At 49.9% G+C, this 14,939-nt stretch overlaps 4 protein-coding genes across 4 annotated transcripts; 3 read left to right on the plus strand and 1 right to left on the minus strand.

The window, feature by feature from the left end:
• Positions 1-144: 144 nt before the first annotated feature.
• Positions 145-689, plus strand: COCVIDRAFT_85556 (hypothetical protein; the record flags this gene model as incomplete). Its single annotated transcript, XM_014706505.1, has 2 exons — positions 145-315; positions 378-689. The coding sequence occupies 2 exons, from the start codon at positions 145-147 to the stop codon at positions 687-689; spliced, it is 483 nt and encodes a 160-aa protein (XP_014561991.1).
• A 233-nt stretch (positions 690-922) lies between these two features.
• Positions 923-1,607, minus strand: COCVIDRAFT_11664 (hypothetical protein; the record flags this gene model as incomplete). Its single annotated transcript, XM_014706361.1, has 2 exons — positions 923-1,156; positions 1,209-1,607. The coding sequence occupies 2 exons, from the start codon at positions 1,605-1,607 to the stop codon at positions 923-925; spliced, it is 633 nt and encodes a 210-aa protein (XP_014561847.1).
• A 1,180-nt stretch (positions 1,608-2,787) lies between these two features.
• On the plus strand, positions 2,788-4,395 carry COCVIDRAFT_22225 (hypothetical protein; the record flags this gene model as incomplete). The annotated part of the gene is made up of 6 exons (XM_014706390.1): positions 2,788-2,794; positions 2,894-2,924; positions 3,086-3,141; positions 3,250-3,280; positions 3,340-4,111; positions 4,165-4,395. The coding sequence occupies 6 exons, from the start codon at positions 2,788-2,790 to the stop codon at positions 4,393-4,395; spliced, it is 1,128 nt and encodes a 375-aa protein (XP_014561876.1).
• Positions 4,396-5,160: 765 nt separating this feature from the next.
• On the plus strand, positions 5,161-6,820 carry COCVIDRAFT_85609 (hypothetical protein; the record flags this gene model as incomplete). The annotated part of the gene is made up of 4 exons (XM_014706506.1): positions 5,161-5,532; positions 5,590-5,845; positions 5,901-6,488; positions 6,543-6,820. 4 exons carry the CDS (start codon positions 5,161-5,163, stop codon positions 6,818-6,820), a joined length of 1,494 nt encoding a protein of 497 aa, XP_014561992.1.
• Between the last annotated feature and the right edge of the window lie 8,119 nt (positions 6,821-14,939).

A 14,939-nucleotide genomic window follows, 5' to 3' on the forward strand; every position in this document is an offset into this window, starting at 1 on the left:
ATGCGCCCGAAATAATTTTGGCGGGGATCAGACGCTAGCGTGGACTCTCCGCATCACTCCCGCGGCCAGTAACAGACGCATCCAGGTGGGCCGACTCTTCTTCTCGCCATCACCCCACTTCAGCGCGACAGACATCATAGCAATATGCCAGCAGCAATCAATTCAGACGACTACGTCGTGACACCAGCGGCTTATCCTGCGCATACCAAGATAGCGAGTGTGACGATAAATGGGTTAGAAACGACGGCAACGGCCGTCAGCTTTGCCGACAAGATACTCATCACGGTTACGCAGCAAGGCCGACTAGCGCACTGGGTACAAAAAGAAACGGTAGACTACATAGACTAGAGCAGGAGTCGCTAAGTACAAGAATGCAGGTACACGTTCCGCTTGATATCACTGCGACGGATGCGTCGGTCACGTCCAATTCCTACCTCGAGCGCGACGAGGAGGATCCAAATTCGGACCTCTTGCCTATGCACCAACTAACGGCTACAACTATACTGGGCGGCACTATACCAGAACTTGACACGCTTGGGCAAACGCTTGCAACCCAAGTCGCTAGCGCAATCAAGCAACGCGACGAACGAGAGTCAAGGATGGTCGTGTTGGGCATGGGCTTAGATAAGACTATGGTTGGGAGAGGAGCGTTCAGTGAACTGGTTGGACTGGTCCTGGGAGTAATATGAGGTGTTGTATATTTTGAGCTGCTCTGGTCTGGACCAGTAGTCCTGACAATGCTCGATGTGATTTCTATGATATCCCCGAAGCAAATTGCTTCTCTACCAAAACCCGGGTATGTCCTTGGTAATGATCTTTTAAATTCCTGCCTCATAACTGTCGTCCCACATGTGCGCCATTCCCATGCTAACCCAATTGTAGTTCCGCAACGCCGCCCAATGCAAAGCATGCGCGACCTAGACTATACATTGTCGCGCAGCTTATTGATCAGCAAATCTACTGATTCCATGTCGTTGGCATCCAACTTTTCTTCAGGCTTGAGTTCGGCGGGCACATGCTCGAGAGCGGCGTCGAGTCCTGCCTGGAAATTTCGGACCGACGAGGACAGGGCGAAAATGGCCTTTTTGCGGACTTTCTTATCGGCATCTGAAGTGGCCATCCGAACCAATGTGGGAATAGCGCCGACAACAAGAAGCTGCAGCATATTAGTATTGTGCAAATTGGGTTGTGCGTCAAGGACTACTTACTCGCTCTTGCGTCCTGATATTGTTTTGTACAGCCGTGCCGCAACACCATGCAGCGTAGAATCGCAGTTCGGATTCCTTGTTCTCGAGTTGTTCGACAAGTGGTGTCCACAGGCCCAAGCTCTCGATGTTGTTCGCATTGTCCAGGTTCTCGATGAGCTGCTCGAAGTTGTCGAATGCGGTCGTCCTGTGCTCGAGTTCTGCTTCCTCATTCTGGATGACCTGCATGCTCTCTTGCATGAGTTGGGCGTCTGATGGGCCTGACATGCCGGTGACGAGGCGTTGCAGGGCCTCGACATCGATCTGGGCGGGCCGCTGGTCTGCAGCGGCTCCGTCGGTGCGTGAGGCTTCGGAGTTTTGGATGCCCCACTTGAGGAGGTTGTTTAGTCCGGGGTCGTTCATGATGTTGGATGTGCGTGTGAAATTGGGGTGGAAGTGTCTGTGTGGAGGAGGGCTGGGGTTTGGCTGTGGGCTATGGTGTTGAAATAATTTTGGCGGGACATATGACGCTGATCACGCCGGGGGCGTTGCGATGGGGCCAGCAGCTTCGGGCGGCTTCGATGGACTGCAGCAGTCGAACAGCACCCCTGCACGGCGCTGCGCATGTCGCGAGACTCTTTGACGTGTCTTGCCACGGCTTGATGGGCTTTTGCGAGACTGTCTGGCATCAAGATGGGCATTTACAGTGATGCAATGGCAGGCACGAGCACTGAGGGGGCAGCGCGGCGACGTCTGCTCGTTTGGCCAGGTACGCAGGTGGGCGGACTGGGCCGACCCACCGTACCCCTCATTGCACGTGACGTCCGGATCGGGGCTAGGCGGGGGGCAGGGCGCGAGAGGGCGGCGAGAGGACGAGTTGGCGGTGAGCAAGCCGCGGATGGCGGATGGCGGATGGCGGATGAAATGGCAACACTACTTACAGCAATGCAGGCTGGGTGGGTGGCTGGGGGCTGCTGAGTGTGCCATGCCCAACTCGGGCGTGCATTACCAGCACAATGCCGTCGAGAACACGTAGTGCGTAGTGGAGAGTCGATATGCTCGCCCTGCGCCAAGCCCTTTGCAGCGCTGCCTGGCGGTCTGGTACAGTTGACGTGCGTGGACAACACCTCCCGTTTGCTGTGGCGGAACGGCTTGCGTGTGCTGCTCACTGTTGCTACCCGCCTCCAGAAGCATCAATTGTGCAGCCTAGAGTTGATGGGCGCCGTCTATAAGTTGGCCGCCGTACTGCTCGCCCACGCTGGCCACTCAGTCCTCCGTAGAATTATACACAATCCCCCTTTGGGATCAGTCCGCTCGTGCAAAGCTCTCCTTCGCTCCTGTGCTCCTGCCACCCCGCTAAATCTGGGCAAGGCCGACCCGCTTATTTAGCACACCCAGTTCTTGCCTCGCGCACAAGAACCTCACCCTCAACACCGCCGCCGAACTTGTAAGCTCCCCCGACTGTCCGCGTTCTCCCTGCTGCTGGCCCCGTACCTGCACCCCCAACTTCCTCTACTAACTCTCAATTGCTCCAGCGACGCTACACCCACACCCTTTCACAGCTCTACGTTTACTCTAATCTCACCCTAATCAGTCAATCATCATGGAGGGTAAGCAGCCTGAACCCCTACCTCCCTGCCCGATGCCCATCCCCAATGATCGTGCCATCTATCTCAATGAACTCTGCTAACATCTCTCTCCCCCTACAGAGGAAGTCGCAGCTCTCGTCATCGACAATGGGTGAGTTGGCATCCCACACACCCCAACACCTGCCATCCCTGCTGTGGAGGGGCTTTCCCTTGTGCCCAGCGCCTAAGCACTCTCCAAATCCCCCATCACAGCCTCCACAGCAGCGCGCGAGGTTACAGCTACACAAATGGACTTGAGCTGACATTCTACAGTTCGGGTATGTGCAAGGCCGGTTTCGCCGGTGATGATGCGCCCCGAGCAGTCTTCCGTAAGTACCTCAATCCACAGCTTGCTCCCCAACAGCTGCATCGAGAGCGTCACGCTGTGGCCTCTGGGTGTAGTATGGTGTGAAAACTCGATTCTGACAGCTTTGCAGCTTCCATTGTCGGCCGACCGCGTCACCATGGGTACGACCAACCTCCCCGTGTCCATCTCCCCCTCATACGCAAGCTGACAAAGACGCCAGTATCATGATTGGTATGGGCCAAAAGGACTCATATGTCGGTGATGAGGCACAGTCAAAGCGTGGTATCCTGACTCTGCGATACCCCATTGAGCACGGTGTCGTTACCAACTGGGATGACATGGAGAAGATTTGGCACCACACCTTCTACAACGAGCTGCGTGTCGCACCTGAGGAGCACCCCGTCCTCCTCACCGAGGCTCCCATCAACCCCAAGTCCAACCGTGAGAAGATGACACAGATTGTTTTCGAGACCTTCAATGCTCCCGCTTTCTACGTCTCTATCCAGGCCGTCCTGTCTCTGTACGCCTCTGGACGTACCACTGGTATCGTTCTCGACTCCGGTGACGGTGTCACTCACGTTGTCCCCATCTACGAGGGTTTCGCCCTTCCCCACGCCATCTCCCGTGTCGACATGGCTGGTCGTGACTTGACCGACTACCTCATGAAGATCTTGGCTGAGCGCGGTTACACCTTCTCCACCACTGCCGAGCGAGAAATCGTCCGTGACATCAAGGAGAAGCTCTGCTACGTCGCTCTCGACTTCGAGCAGGAGATCCAGACTGCCAGCCAGTCTTCCAGCTTGGAGAAGTCCTACGAGCTTCCTGACGGTCAGGTCATCACCATTGGAAACGAGCGTTTCCGTGCTCCTGAAGCTCTCTTCCAGCCTTCCGTCTTGGGTCTTGAAAGCGGCGGTATCCACGTCACCACTTTCAACTCCATCATGAAGTGCGATGTCGACGTCAGGAAAGACCTGTACGGCAACATTGTCATGGTACGTTACATTGTATGTAATCACGATAGCAGGCGGCTAACAAAAAAAACTAGTCTGGTGGTACCACCATGTACCCCGGTATCTCCGACCGTATGCAGAAGGAAATCACCGCTCTCGCCCCATCCTCGATGAAGGTCAAGATCATCGCTCCTCCCGAGCGCAAGTACTCCGTCTGGATCGGTGGTTCCATTCTTGCTTCGCTCTCCACCTTCCAGCAGATGTGGATCTCAAAGCAGGAGTACGACGAGAGCGGTCCCTCCATCGTCCACCGCAAGTGCTTCTAAGGTATGAATCACCGCATTCTCGAACTACTTCATCGACTAACGTCTTTCTTGCCAGCGTGTTCCTGCGTACGGTTCTCGAGATCATGACAAGCCTACAGGCGGAGACATCTGCGTTTTGGCGCACTGTCATTCCTGGGTTTCACACATGGCGGTTGTCCACAAAATAGCACAGCGGGTCAATGATTGGGTGTTTGAGTTATGGAGCAGCTTGGGCTCACGCATGAAGTGTAGTGCGGATCTTAAGGTTGTAGCTTAGAGCCTATGAACACTTTCGTATCCCTTACAGCTGGGTAACGCTCAAGTGATGTTTGTGATGTGCTCTGATGAGCCTATGGCCATGATGACATTTCTGAGACAGCCGTATTTGACATGACATTCCTGTAGACTGCCCATTAAAAGTCTGTCGTCTTGCGGTGTGCATAGTTTACCCAAGATGGGCAGGAGCTATTCCGACGTGTTTTGGTTTGGTGACTTTTGATGTTCATCGCGGCGCTAGCAGGGATATGTAGCTTTTTCGAGCCGTTAGTCGATTACCAAGCAACGCGTTGCTTCACAAAGAGCTTAAATGTGCCCTGTCATATTCAGTAAGTCCCCGCCTGTGAACTTACTGCCATGCGCAAAGCTCTCTTCTCAAAGCCTTGTCCTACGTGCTAACCTGTCGTGTTCTAGAATAGAATCGTATGAACTATTACTGCATCATTCAGCCTTCTTCCAACCACTAGACTGTTTACCAAGCTTTATCTGCACTCGGCACGCGTTTGAACCATGTCGCCAACGCCTAGTATACGCAGTAGGCCACCGTCTATTAGCACTGCTGACGAGAACACACCCCTCTTGTCATATGTGGAACCTGCACCTATAGGAGAGAGCTCAGATGTTTCGGACCAGCCCTACGAGGACCAAGGCATTGACAACAGGAACGGGGATGAAGATCGCCCACTTCCAAAATTACAAGTCCTTCTGTTGTGTTATGCGGGCTGTTTAGGGTCTATTGCTTTCTTCTCAATCATTCCTTATATCAATTTCATGATTGAGAGAGTTGGCGGTATCGACAAGGAGGATGTTGGTTTCTATTCTGGGCTGGTTGAAAGTCTCTTCAGTGCAACTCAGATGTGTGTCATGATTCTGTGGGGCAAGGTAGGTGATTTTTGACTAGCTAATCAAAGAGAATATTCCCGCTGACCCAGCTCCCAGGCTTCTGATCGGTATGGGAGAAAGCCAGTGCTGGTTATATCGTTGTTTGGGATGACCCTTGCTACGTTACTATTCGGTCTAAGCCAATCTATATGGCAGCTGGCGTTGTTCAGATGTTTTGCTGGCGTCTTTGCTGGCACTGTTGTTATTGTCCGGGCCATGCTCTCTGAGAACAGCACCAAGCACACACAAGCTCGCGCCTTTAGCTTCTTTGCATTCTCCAACAATATGGGCATCTTTTTAGGCCCGCTAATTGGTAAGTGATGCAGAGACTAGCGCACGCTTATCATGTGCTAAGTAGACGACTACAGGTGGCGGACTCGAGCGACCAGCTGACAAGTTCCCCTCAACTTTTGGCAAGGTGCGGTTCTGGCACGACTATCCTTACGCTTTGCCAAACATCGTCATTGCGGCAATTGGCCTTTCTGCCGGCATTGCTACCCTGCTGTTTGTAAAGGAAACATTGCATACTCGTGGTGATTCGAAGAATCCAAAGCCCAGCATGTCGACTCGGGAGCTACTCAAGTACCCCGGTGTCGCACGTGTTCTTCTTATCTACAATTATGTCATGCTTTTGGCGTTCACTTTTACCGCCGTGTTTCCACTAGCCCAATACACACCTGTGGATATGGGCGGCCTCGGCTTCTCATCAGGTCTAATCGCCATGTTCACAGGGCTGAATGGGGTGTCTCAAGCTGTTTGGCTACTACTAGTCTTCCCGATGCTGCACAAGCGTTTCGGCACTGGTCGTTTGCTTTGGCTATGCGCGCTAGCTTGGCCTATCTTGTTCGTTTCCATTCCGATTTACAACGTCTTTCTGCGATATGGCAAGACTATTCTTTTCTGGGCTACTGCACCGCCGATGCTGGCATTTTTCAGTGGAGTTTCAATGGCATTCAGTGAGTACCTCCGCATGCTACTAACCCAATTTCTGTCACTAATACACACACTAGCCTCGGTACAGCTTGCACTCAACGACATTTCACCCTCGCCTGAGACCCTTGGGACTCTGAACGCTATTGCAATTGCATTCCAGTGTGGTCTTCGATCCCTTGGTCCTGCCATAGCAACTAGCATATACGCTCTCAGTGTCAAGTACAACATCCTATGGGGCCAGCTATTTTGGCTTACCCAAGTTGCTTTGGTATTTGGGTTGTACGCGTTGTTGCCAATGCTTCCAGCCAAGGTTAGAGGCGCTCCGAGACCTAAGCTTGATAATGGTAGTTCGTAATGTTTCTGGGAATACAAAATGGCGGAGATTATCGCACCTTCGTGTGTAATTGTAGGAGCCAATATCGTTATAGGGAGGCAAAGTAGTGCCGTACGATACTACTTGGTTGATGACACCACACGTTCTATAGTCTTCACGTTAAAGTATTCACTACTTTGCAATATAGATCTGGTTGGGAAATTGAAAAAAAAATAGGATTCAGTTATTCTCAATCGATCAAGTGGCTACCCTGTAATGCTGAAAACAAAGTCTTTTTATCTTACATGGTCGACCTTCCAACGCATCCCCTTATCAGCCCAAAGGCTATAAGAAAATCAATCTTTACATCCCGTTTCTATCCCGCATGCATATCCTCATCAAGCCTCTCTTCCCCATGCTTCATCACTAACACACAAAATTAACAATCATGAACCTCCAACTAGATAATTTTCACCGCCCAACACACTTACTTTTTTATCTTAGCCCCAAAACCACTGCCATTCAATCAGAAACTACTGATCTAATCCCTCACCGTGTTCATCCATATCATACTTGTCTGTCTCATTCAACATCGCAAAAATCAGTTGCATGACCAGGACGTTCATACTATCGTACCTGATATCCTTTTAGCGACTGTCGATTAGGCAGATGGAAATGTTTCCGGGTCGGCGACCGATAGTCGTAACTGAGGTAAGACAAAGCGAAATCCAGTGTTCAGCCCGATTGTTGATTTATCGTTTCGAAGCAGGGGTCGTGGTTGTGTTTTCGGGAGACACTGTGGAATGGGAGTGAGTGGAAGTGCGTTGTAGCTTCGTGAGACACTGCTATGCACTGATAGAAAATGGGTAGGATGGTTGTGTAGTAATTTGGTATGTAGTTAAAGTTTTTTGTGGATGTAGGATGCGAGGATAACACTGCGGACTGGAAGTGAGCAGGAAAAAAAAGGTTTGTAGCTTAGGGAGACACTGCTATGTAGGGATGGAAATGAATGGATGGGGTGCGTTAGGTACGAAGTCTTCTGAATGGTGTATTCGAGGAAGAGAGTATGCTGGATGAGGAAAGTGGACTGTATTGTTTAGTTCAAGACATGGAGACGGGACGGGTTGACGTGGTGTTTAGTGTGAAAGAAACTGGGTACGATGTTGGAAGAAGTGCTTGCGGGTTACTGTTAAGGGTGTTGCCACTGTTGTATAGGTGAACGAGAATACAGGGGTAGTCTAGAGGGAATTTGCTCGCAACAATGGTGTTTCGAATGATTACTTTTATTGAAAGGCCGTCGTGAAAGAGTGAGCAGTTTAGATGTATACACGGTGTAACTAGAGGCTAGGGTTAGTAGAAGATAGGTCAACAATAGATGAAATGTTACCGAAAGCAGTTGGGAAGTAGTGTTTGGAAGTGCTATACATGAGTGGCTACCTATACACTGTGGTGTACCAGAATATGGATAGATTACGAAAATAACATCATGTTTCCCTTCGGCGCAGATAGTCTACCTTCTCCAATCAATTCTATGCCGGCGATTGCTTGCCAGCTATGATCTCTCCCGGTTGCGAGGCGCTCCTTGATATCTTCTGAGCGCGATATATCATCCTGGTAAAAACAGCGCTGGTATCATCCGTGATATAGCACTTACCGAGCAGTCTGTTGCGGATGTTAAGACAAGGTACATATCGGATGAGCTTTTGTAGTAAAAGAGGGGCATCACTCAAGAAGCATACGCTGTCGTAGTAAGTTATCATTCAGTGAGAGTGTAATCTATGAGTCATCAATGACTAGAGCTTTCAGTTCTCCATTGCCAACTATCAAACACACCATCTTCCTTACCCATAACCGCAGTAGTGTGCACGAGAATTGAAACATGATCTACGGTGAATATCTCGGTCCTCCACAAACGATCCCTTGCAAGCCTCTAAGCATCGAACTAATGTAAGGTACCACCGATCAAGCATCAACGGGCTTCGGGACAGCCCACCTTCGGCACGTAACCAGAAACAGCAAGAGACCGCATATGTGTGGGGAGAGATGCGGGGGGGAAGCTTCCGAGGAAGAAGCGGAAGAAAGTGGATCTGGTGCAGTGGCTGTGTTGAACAAGGTTAGGATTTTTTTTGACTCACCCACGACGACGGAAGGCTACTACTTACCCACCTGTTCTAGAATAAAGTAGCGTATGCAGCTTGGCTCCGAATGACCGAATGACCACTGCCAAGTTATATATAGTCAGGTAACAGTATGAGTAAGATATCGGATGAGAACAAAGACTTGGAAATCCGCACTGCCGGTTTTCTTTTACTAATGGCCTGTTTTCCGTAACAACGACTAAGCCCTTACTCTCCACCAAAGAAATTACACTACTCTACGTCATACCGAACGCCCGTTTTCTCATTTTACCCATTTACGTTACATGGGCATGCCACTAGCCGGAGGGGTAAAGAAAACAAGAGAGATTGAGGGTTTAACCCGTTGGCGGACTGGCGTCTCGCTTGTATAGCTTCTTTGGCTGTAGACAGCACACCACAAACCTTGATTTGTTTCTTTGAGGCCCAATTTCTGGATTTCTCTTTTTACATTACCAGAGTCTTCACTTTTATGCCTTTTCTCGAGTTTGTTCTGGGGGTTTTGACTTTAGGGATACGATGATTTGTTCGCGGAGGTAGACGAGATGAAAGTGTCTACTATGACTGCTGGACCAACCAAGTACGCGCACAAGATATTGTGAGATTTATTCTTGGGGTATGCGTGGTCCGTTTGGGAGAGACGCAGCGTATATGTTTGGACTGGGTATGAAGGGGAGTCTTGAGATTGAGGAAGAGGCAGGTGGATATGCGCGCATATGCTCACACGATAGGTTACTTTCACTTGGACGTATTCTATTCTGCTATCAGATACAGAAGCATTGTGTGTCCTCACCACCTTTTCGGCTCTGCTTTCCTCCTTTCGATGGTTCTTCCAGGCCTTTCTTGTCCGACATATCATGACTGCGAAACCGGAGTTCAAGGACTTTTTTCCGGTACTATGATATTTCACTCACCGGACATTGGATTGATTACCTTTAGGCGATTCACAAGCTACATTGAATTTCGCCTGGCTAACGGAGCCGATGATACGCAGCATTGCTCATGGTAAATAACGCAGTTATGCAGCAAAGTCCATGCTGATGGATCTCGCTACGACGGGACACATTCCTCACCAGCCAAAGCGAAAGCGCCCCAGTATTCTAGATTCAAGCAACTCGAAAGCCGATCAATACTAGGAAAGCATAAACACTATCGGATCTCGCTCACCGCCGTCGGAACAAGAAAGCGCTCACGCGGGCTCGGTGGCTCTCTGCAAAACTTTCGGTTGGTCTAAAATTCCCGCAAACGCCTTATGGGTAAAATCCACAAAAAAAAAGAAGCACATGACGACAGACCAACACGAACGAAAAATGAGGCATTTAGCCACATCCGGCAAACATATCTTTTCAGAAAAACTAGATTTATTTGTTGGGTAGCGAACCGGAAGCCAACGCAATTAACCATCACGCTTACCTACCACACCCCCCATCGGCATTCAATCAATAGTAATCGGGGCAAAGTCCTACCAACACCGAAAATACTGCAGCGCGGAAATAAAGAAAGAAGGATGTTAGCAACCGCCCCCCTCCCAAAACCCGATGCTCCGACCCGAAATCCGAAACTATATGTGGATTAAAACCCGCGGGCTACGAAATCTAGAATGGCTAAATTTTTGAGTGGTGGCTTTGCCGAGTCTTCCGTTCGCATCCGAGCAATATGCGAAAGACCGACGAGAAGAAAAGGATGTTTGCGATCATCCTGGTCCCTTTTTGAGCAACAAACGGCTAATTTGCGAAGGATGACCGGCATTTCCACGTGGTTTCAACTCGGCAAATGGAAATGGCCGGTCGATTTTTGATTCTAGAAGCCTGGTGAGAAAGGGAATGACATGGCGTGATTTCCTTATAGCCGCCTTTGCCTTTTGCCGTTTCGTTGCGAGGGTAATATGGTGATCGTGTGGGATCCACAATGAGGTATGTAAGATGGTCGATGTACCTGATGATCCGCATATGGCTTTTGTGGTTGGTGGGCCCTGCATAATTGGTGTATTATTATGTCCAGGGTTGTTCAGCCTTGTGGAGGAATGGGCGGGTTTATGCTTACTGCGTGACGAACCGTGGTGGATTATTTGTGCCTTGGACGTATGTGGTATTTCATCCGCTGACGACATGGCATGTTTGTTCCTTCGATATGACTGACTATTCGACTTGTGCTCGATGGAAATGAAGAAGTTCTCGATACCGAGATTGATGATGATGCAGGCGTGTGTTCGTCTCGCTGTTGATCATTCGAGGCAAGCTTGAATGGGCTGGTGGATCCATAGGCCATGTACCGCTGTTCTGGCATCATGTGCACTATGTATTCGTTACACTCGTTACTCAACATTGATACGCCAATTGGTTCTTCAATGGGATACAGGGCTCTCCCACAAAGACATTACTACACTTGATGTTGAGCCAGATTACACCAATCATGTTATCACAAATACTGGGACACATGCATTCATCTATTAATTCTTTGATTGGCTACCAATACCCAATGCTAAGCCGATGTTGCTGACCATTTTATCTTGGCATCTCTTGTAACGTCTGCACCTCCTTCAGCCATGCCCTTGCATACTTGGTATTTGTTTTTTTTTTCAACTCTAAAACTTCTACCATCCATCAAACCTTGGTAACTATGATACCAACGTACAGAGACGAATACACTACTGTTTCGCCACCACAACGGCTTGGCCCTGGTACAGTACCTGATTGGCACAAAGCTAGTGTGTATACTACCAGCCTTGTTCCATGGCTCAGATTACGCGGTTTGACAGCAAGATCAGTTTCACCTTCCTTTGCCAAGCAAGACTACAGTTCCATGTGACCTACGAGTAGACGTAAAACTCTTGCTTTTCATGCCACAGCGTTCCCTGCCTGCAAACGTAATCGTTGCAAGACAAAAGGTTTACGTGGCAGGGCGGTTGACAAAAAGAAGCAAAGGAACCCTGTCCCAGACTACGGACGCGGAGAATTAACAACCGACGACGTAATAACGTTGCATCTGGAGCGACCAACGCATCAGAAGAGACTTGAATTTGCCTCAGGATAACTCGGATGCCCGTTACCGACAGTACTATGAAAGCGTTTGCGTTACAGTGCTACGAAAACAACCGCGGCTGTCAACTAGAGACCAGACACGTTGGTTGGCAGACCAGCTGTCACAAAACGGTTGCAGATCTTGGCAAAACCTACCACCACCGACGTCAACAAGGGCAAACCCCGACACTCTTAACGGCCCGTTTCGGCGAGTTTTTCTCGCCTTCCCTTTGGCCTTTGGCCTTGCACTTGCTTTTTCAGCCGCTCCCGCCAAAAAAAAACTGTGAACACGTTATCCATATTGCGGAACCTACCACCAGCGGCGGGAGGCCTATGACGTCTTTTTGACTTGCTTGCGGAGAATCCGCGCCAAAAAGCCGAAACACGAGCGAGGCACGGATTGTTTAACAGACCGCCTATCTATTTCCATCTCTTAGCCTGATAGACGATCTTATTTTGTTTTGTTTTGTTTTTTTTTGGTTTGCAATGAGGTTGCACCATTGCCGATAGAAGCATGTATCGGTGTAATGACATCAAGTTCTGCGGCTTAATCAAACAGACTTGCGACTCGGACTATCAACTCCGCGCGTCGATCTGCAGGCCCCCTAGGACATGTGGTGGTTGGGGAATGGGATGGGGGTGGTTGGGGCTGGCAGGCCAGGCGAGCGGGCGGGTGGGCGGGCGGGGCTAATTCACGACATGGGCTGGGATGGTTGGTTGGCTGGAATGGTTGACTGACTGGGTGGGTGGGTGTGGGATTGAGTTTGAACGAAGGAGGGCCGAAACGCAGGCGGGTTAGGATGCAAAAGGGCAAAAGGCACGACTGCCAAAAGAGAGAGAGCGGCTTATTAGCCGATCCAACGTCATGCCAGAGAATGCATCGTATCGCGTAAACCCTCGTGATATGTGGTACCACAAACCCACATCCCCTCCCCCCCCCAAATCCATCCCAAACCCTGGTCATTCAAGTTGTGCAAGGAAGAACAAGAGGGAAAAATCACAACGCGCATCGCGCATCGCATGCATAGCTCGTTAGCCACCCACCTGCAACCCACATCCGTACTGCATGTCCCATCCCCCCCGTCCGCCTCATCGCTCCCATTCCCCATTTTTCCTTTCCCCGGGGAAGAAAAAAAGACGCGCTGCATACGCCCCCCCTTCCCTCTCATTCCAAAAGGGAAAAAAACAGTAGTCAGTAGTATCATTGATAACATACCATTTTCCTTTACGTATAGCGCTTTGATCAATACTTACCAATTTTCCACACCCTGATTAAAAAAGCCCTGCATGGACCCCATGTACTATAGTAACATACACGCGCGTACGTGCGTTGCGTTGCGGTAGATGATAATGGGAATGGAGAAAAAAAGGGTATGTAATAGTTAGATAAACATCAAAACACATGAACAAACAATAACAATAACAACAACAACAAAGACACGCGACTGAAAGAGCGGTGGTGCACTGATGTTTTTTTTTGTTCACACCGATATAATTTCGCTTTGTCAAGAAGGGGACACGTGACCTACTTGGAGAAAAAAAAGTGGATTGGACATGGCCAGGACAGGTAAACCATCCATATGCGCATATGCGCGCGCGCGCGCCGCCGCCGACGCCCCCATCTCCCCATTCCCCCATCCGTTGCCGATATTACTTTGCCCAAACTCGGCTTTCAGCCCCGTGTTTTTTTTTTGGCGCTCTGTTCGATGTTGATGCAGGCATCGGCCAAGCGAAAAGAGTCAAGATCGGGGGGGGGGTAGTACCCAAACATCCCTTGGCTCTTTTTCGTTGTTGTTGTTGTTGCTCGCGATTGCTGAAGATAGTCGTCGTCGTCTCTCGTCACTAGCATACATATGCAGACTTGGAATTCCATAGTAGTAGTGCTAAACTTTGTTTCTTCCCCCAAAATTTTCCCCGACCGTTTTATCTCGGGAGGTTTGCGCGCAAATGCGCCGACTACAGTAGTAAGATGGAGGAGGGTTGGCGAGGTATTTTCTTGAGCAGCAATGCTCACTTTCCCTTTTACCAAACACTTGTTCGGTGTCGCGGCAGGACCCATATGTCCGATGCGCGCCCGGGTGCGCGAGATACGGTACCTAGCTATTACCTATATCTCCTCTCTTATTCGTTTCAACAACACACCCCCGACCCGAGGCTCGCGGAAGCAGAAAGAGAGCCCTGGTTTGGTTTGTCGCGGGACAAATTTGATTAATAAGGCTTCCCATGTTACATATTAGGGGCAAAATGGGGCGATGGGGATGGAGGAAGAGGGACCCATTGAAAAAAAAAAACACGAATTCAAGTATAACCCTGGTTTTGGCGCCACGGTACATGGAATCGGGGAATCGAGATGATGGGTCCCCCCCCTTCCCTTGAAAGCCAATTTGCGTGGGTTGAGATTGTTTGTTATCTGGTCTAACGGAAAGTGACTTGGCGCGCTATTGGAAAGCCGGGTGGGGAAAGGAAAAATATGGGTTGGGAAAGTGGGTATCGTCGGGAATAGTGTTGGTTAGTAGATTGCCCGAACAGGGTGCAGAAGACATGCTTTCTCCTTTTTTTTTCTTCTAATCTTACAACTTGAGCTTGCTTTATTATTGCTACTGCTATAGCATGTTGTTGAGATGTGGCGCATACTGAATAGGCATGGTAAACGACTCAAGGAGATGAGAGGTGGTTATCGTCGGCAGAGACGATACGGGCGAGAACACGAGACATGGCTTTATTGTCGTGGTTCTAGGTGTACTGACAGCGTCATTACTAGTAAGCGCCCCCTAGGGTGCAGCGCCGAGGAAGTGAGGCAATCGGGACGCAGTACGCTGCGTTGATAGCTGCACGACATCATTCGCTAAGCCGCTGTCATCAATCTTTGATCATGGTGACAGGCGCGGGTAAGCTGCTGTTCAACTCCAGACCATGCACAAGCCGGGTTTGCGCGCGCACACAATTGGTCAACTCCGTAGCCGTGGCTTGCAGCAAGCTTGTTGAATACCCCGCGTTGCGAATACG

This window comes from Bipolaris victoriae, assembly GCF_000527765.1.
Source record: "Bipolaris victoriae FI3 unplaced genomic scaffold scaffold_3, whole genome shotgun sequence".
Classification (NCBI taxonomy): Eukaryota; Fungi; Ascomycota; class Dothideomycetes; order Pleosporales; family Pleosporaceae; genus Bipolaris; species Bipolaris victoriae.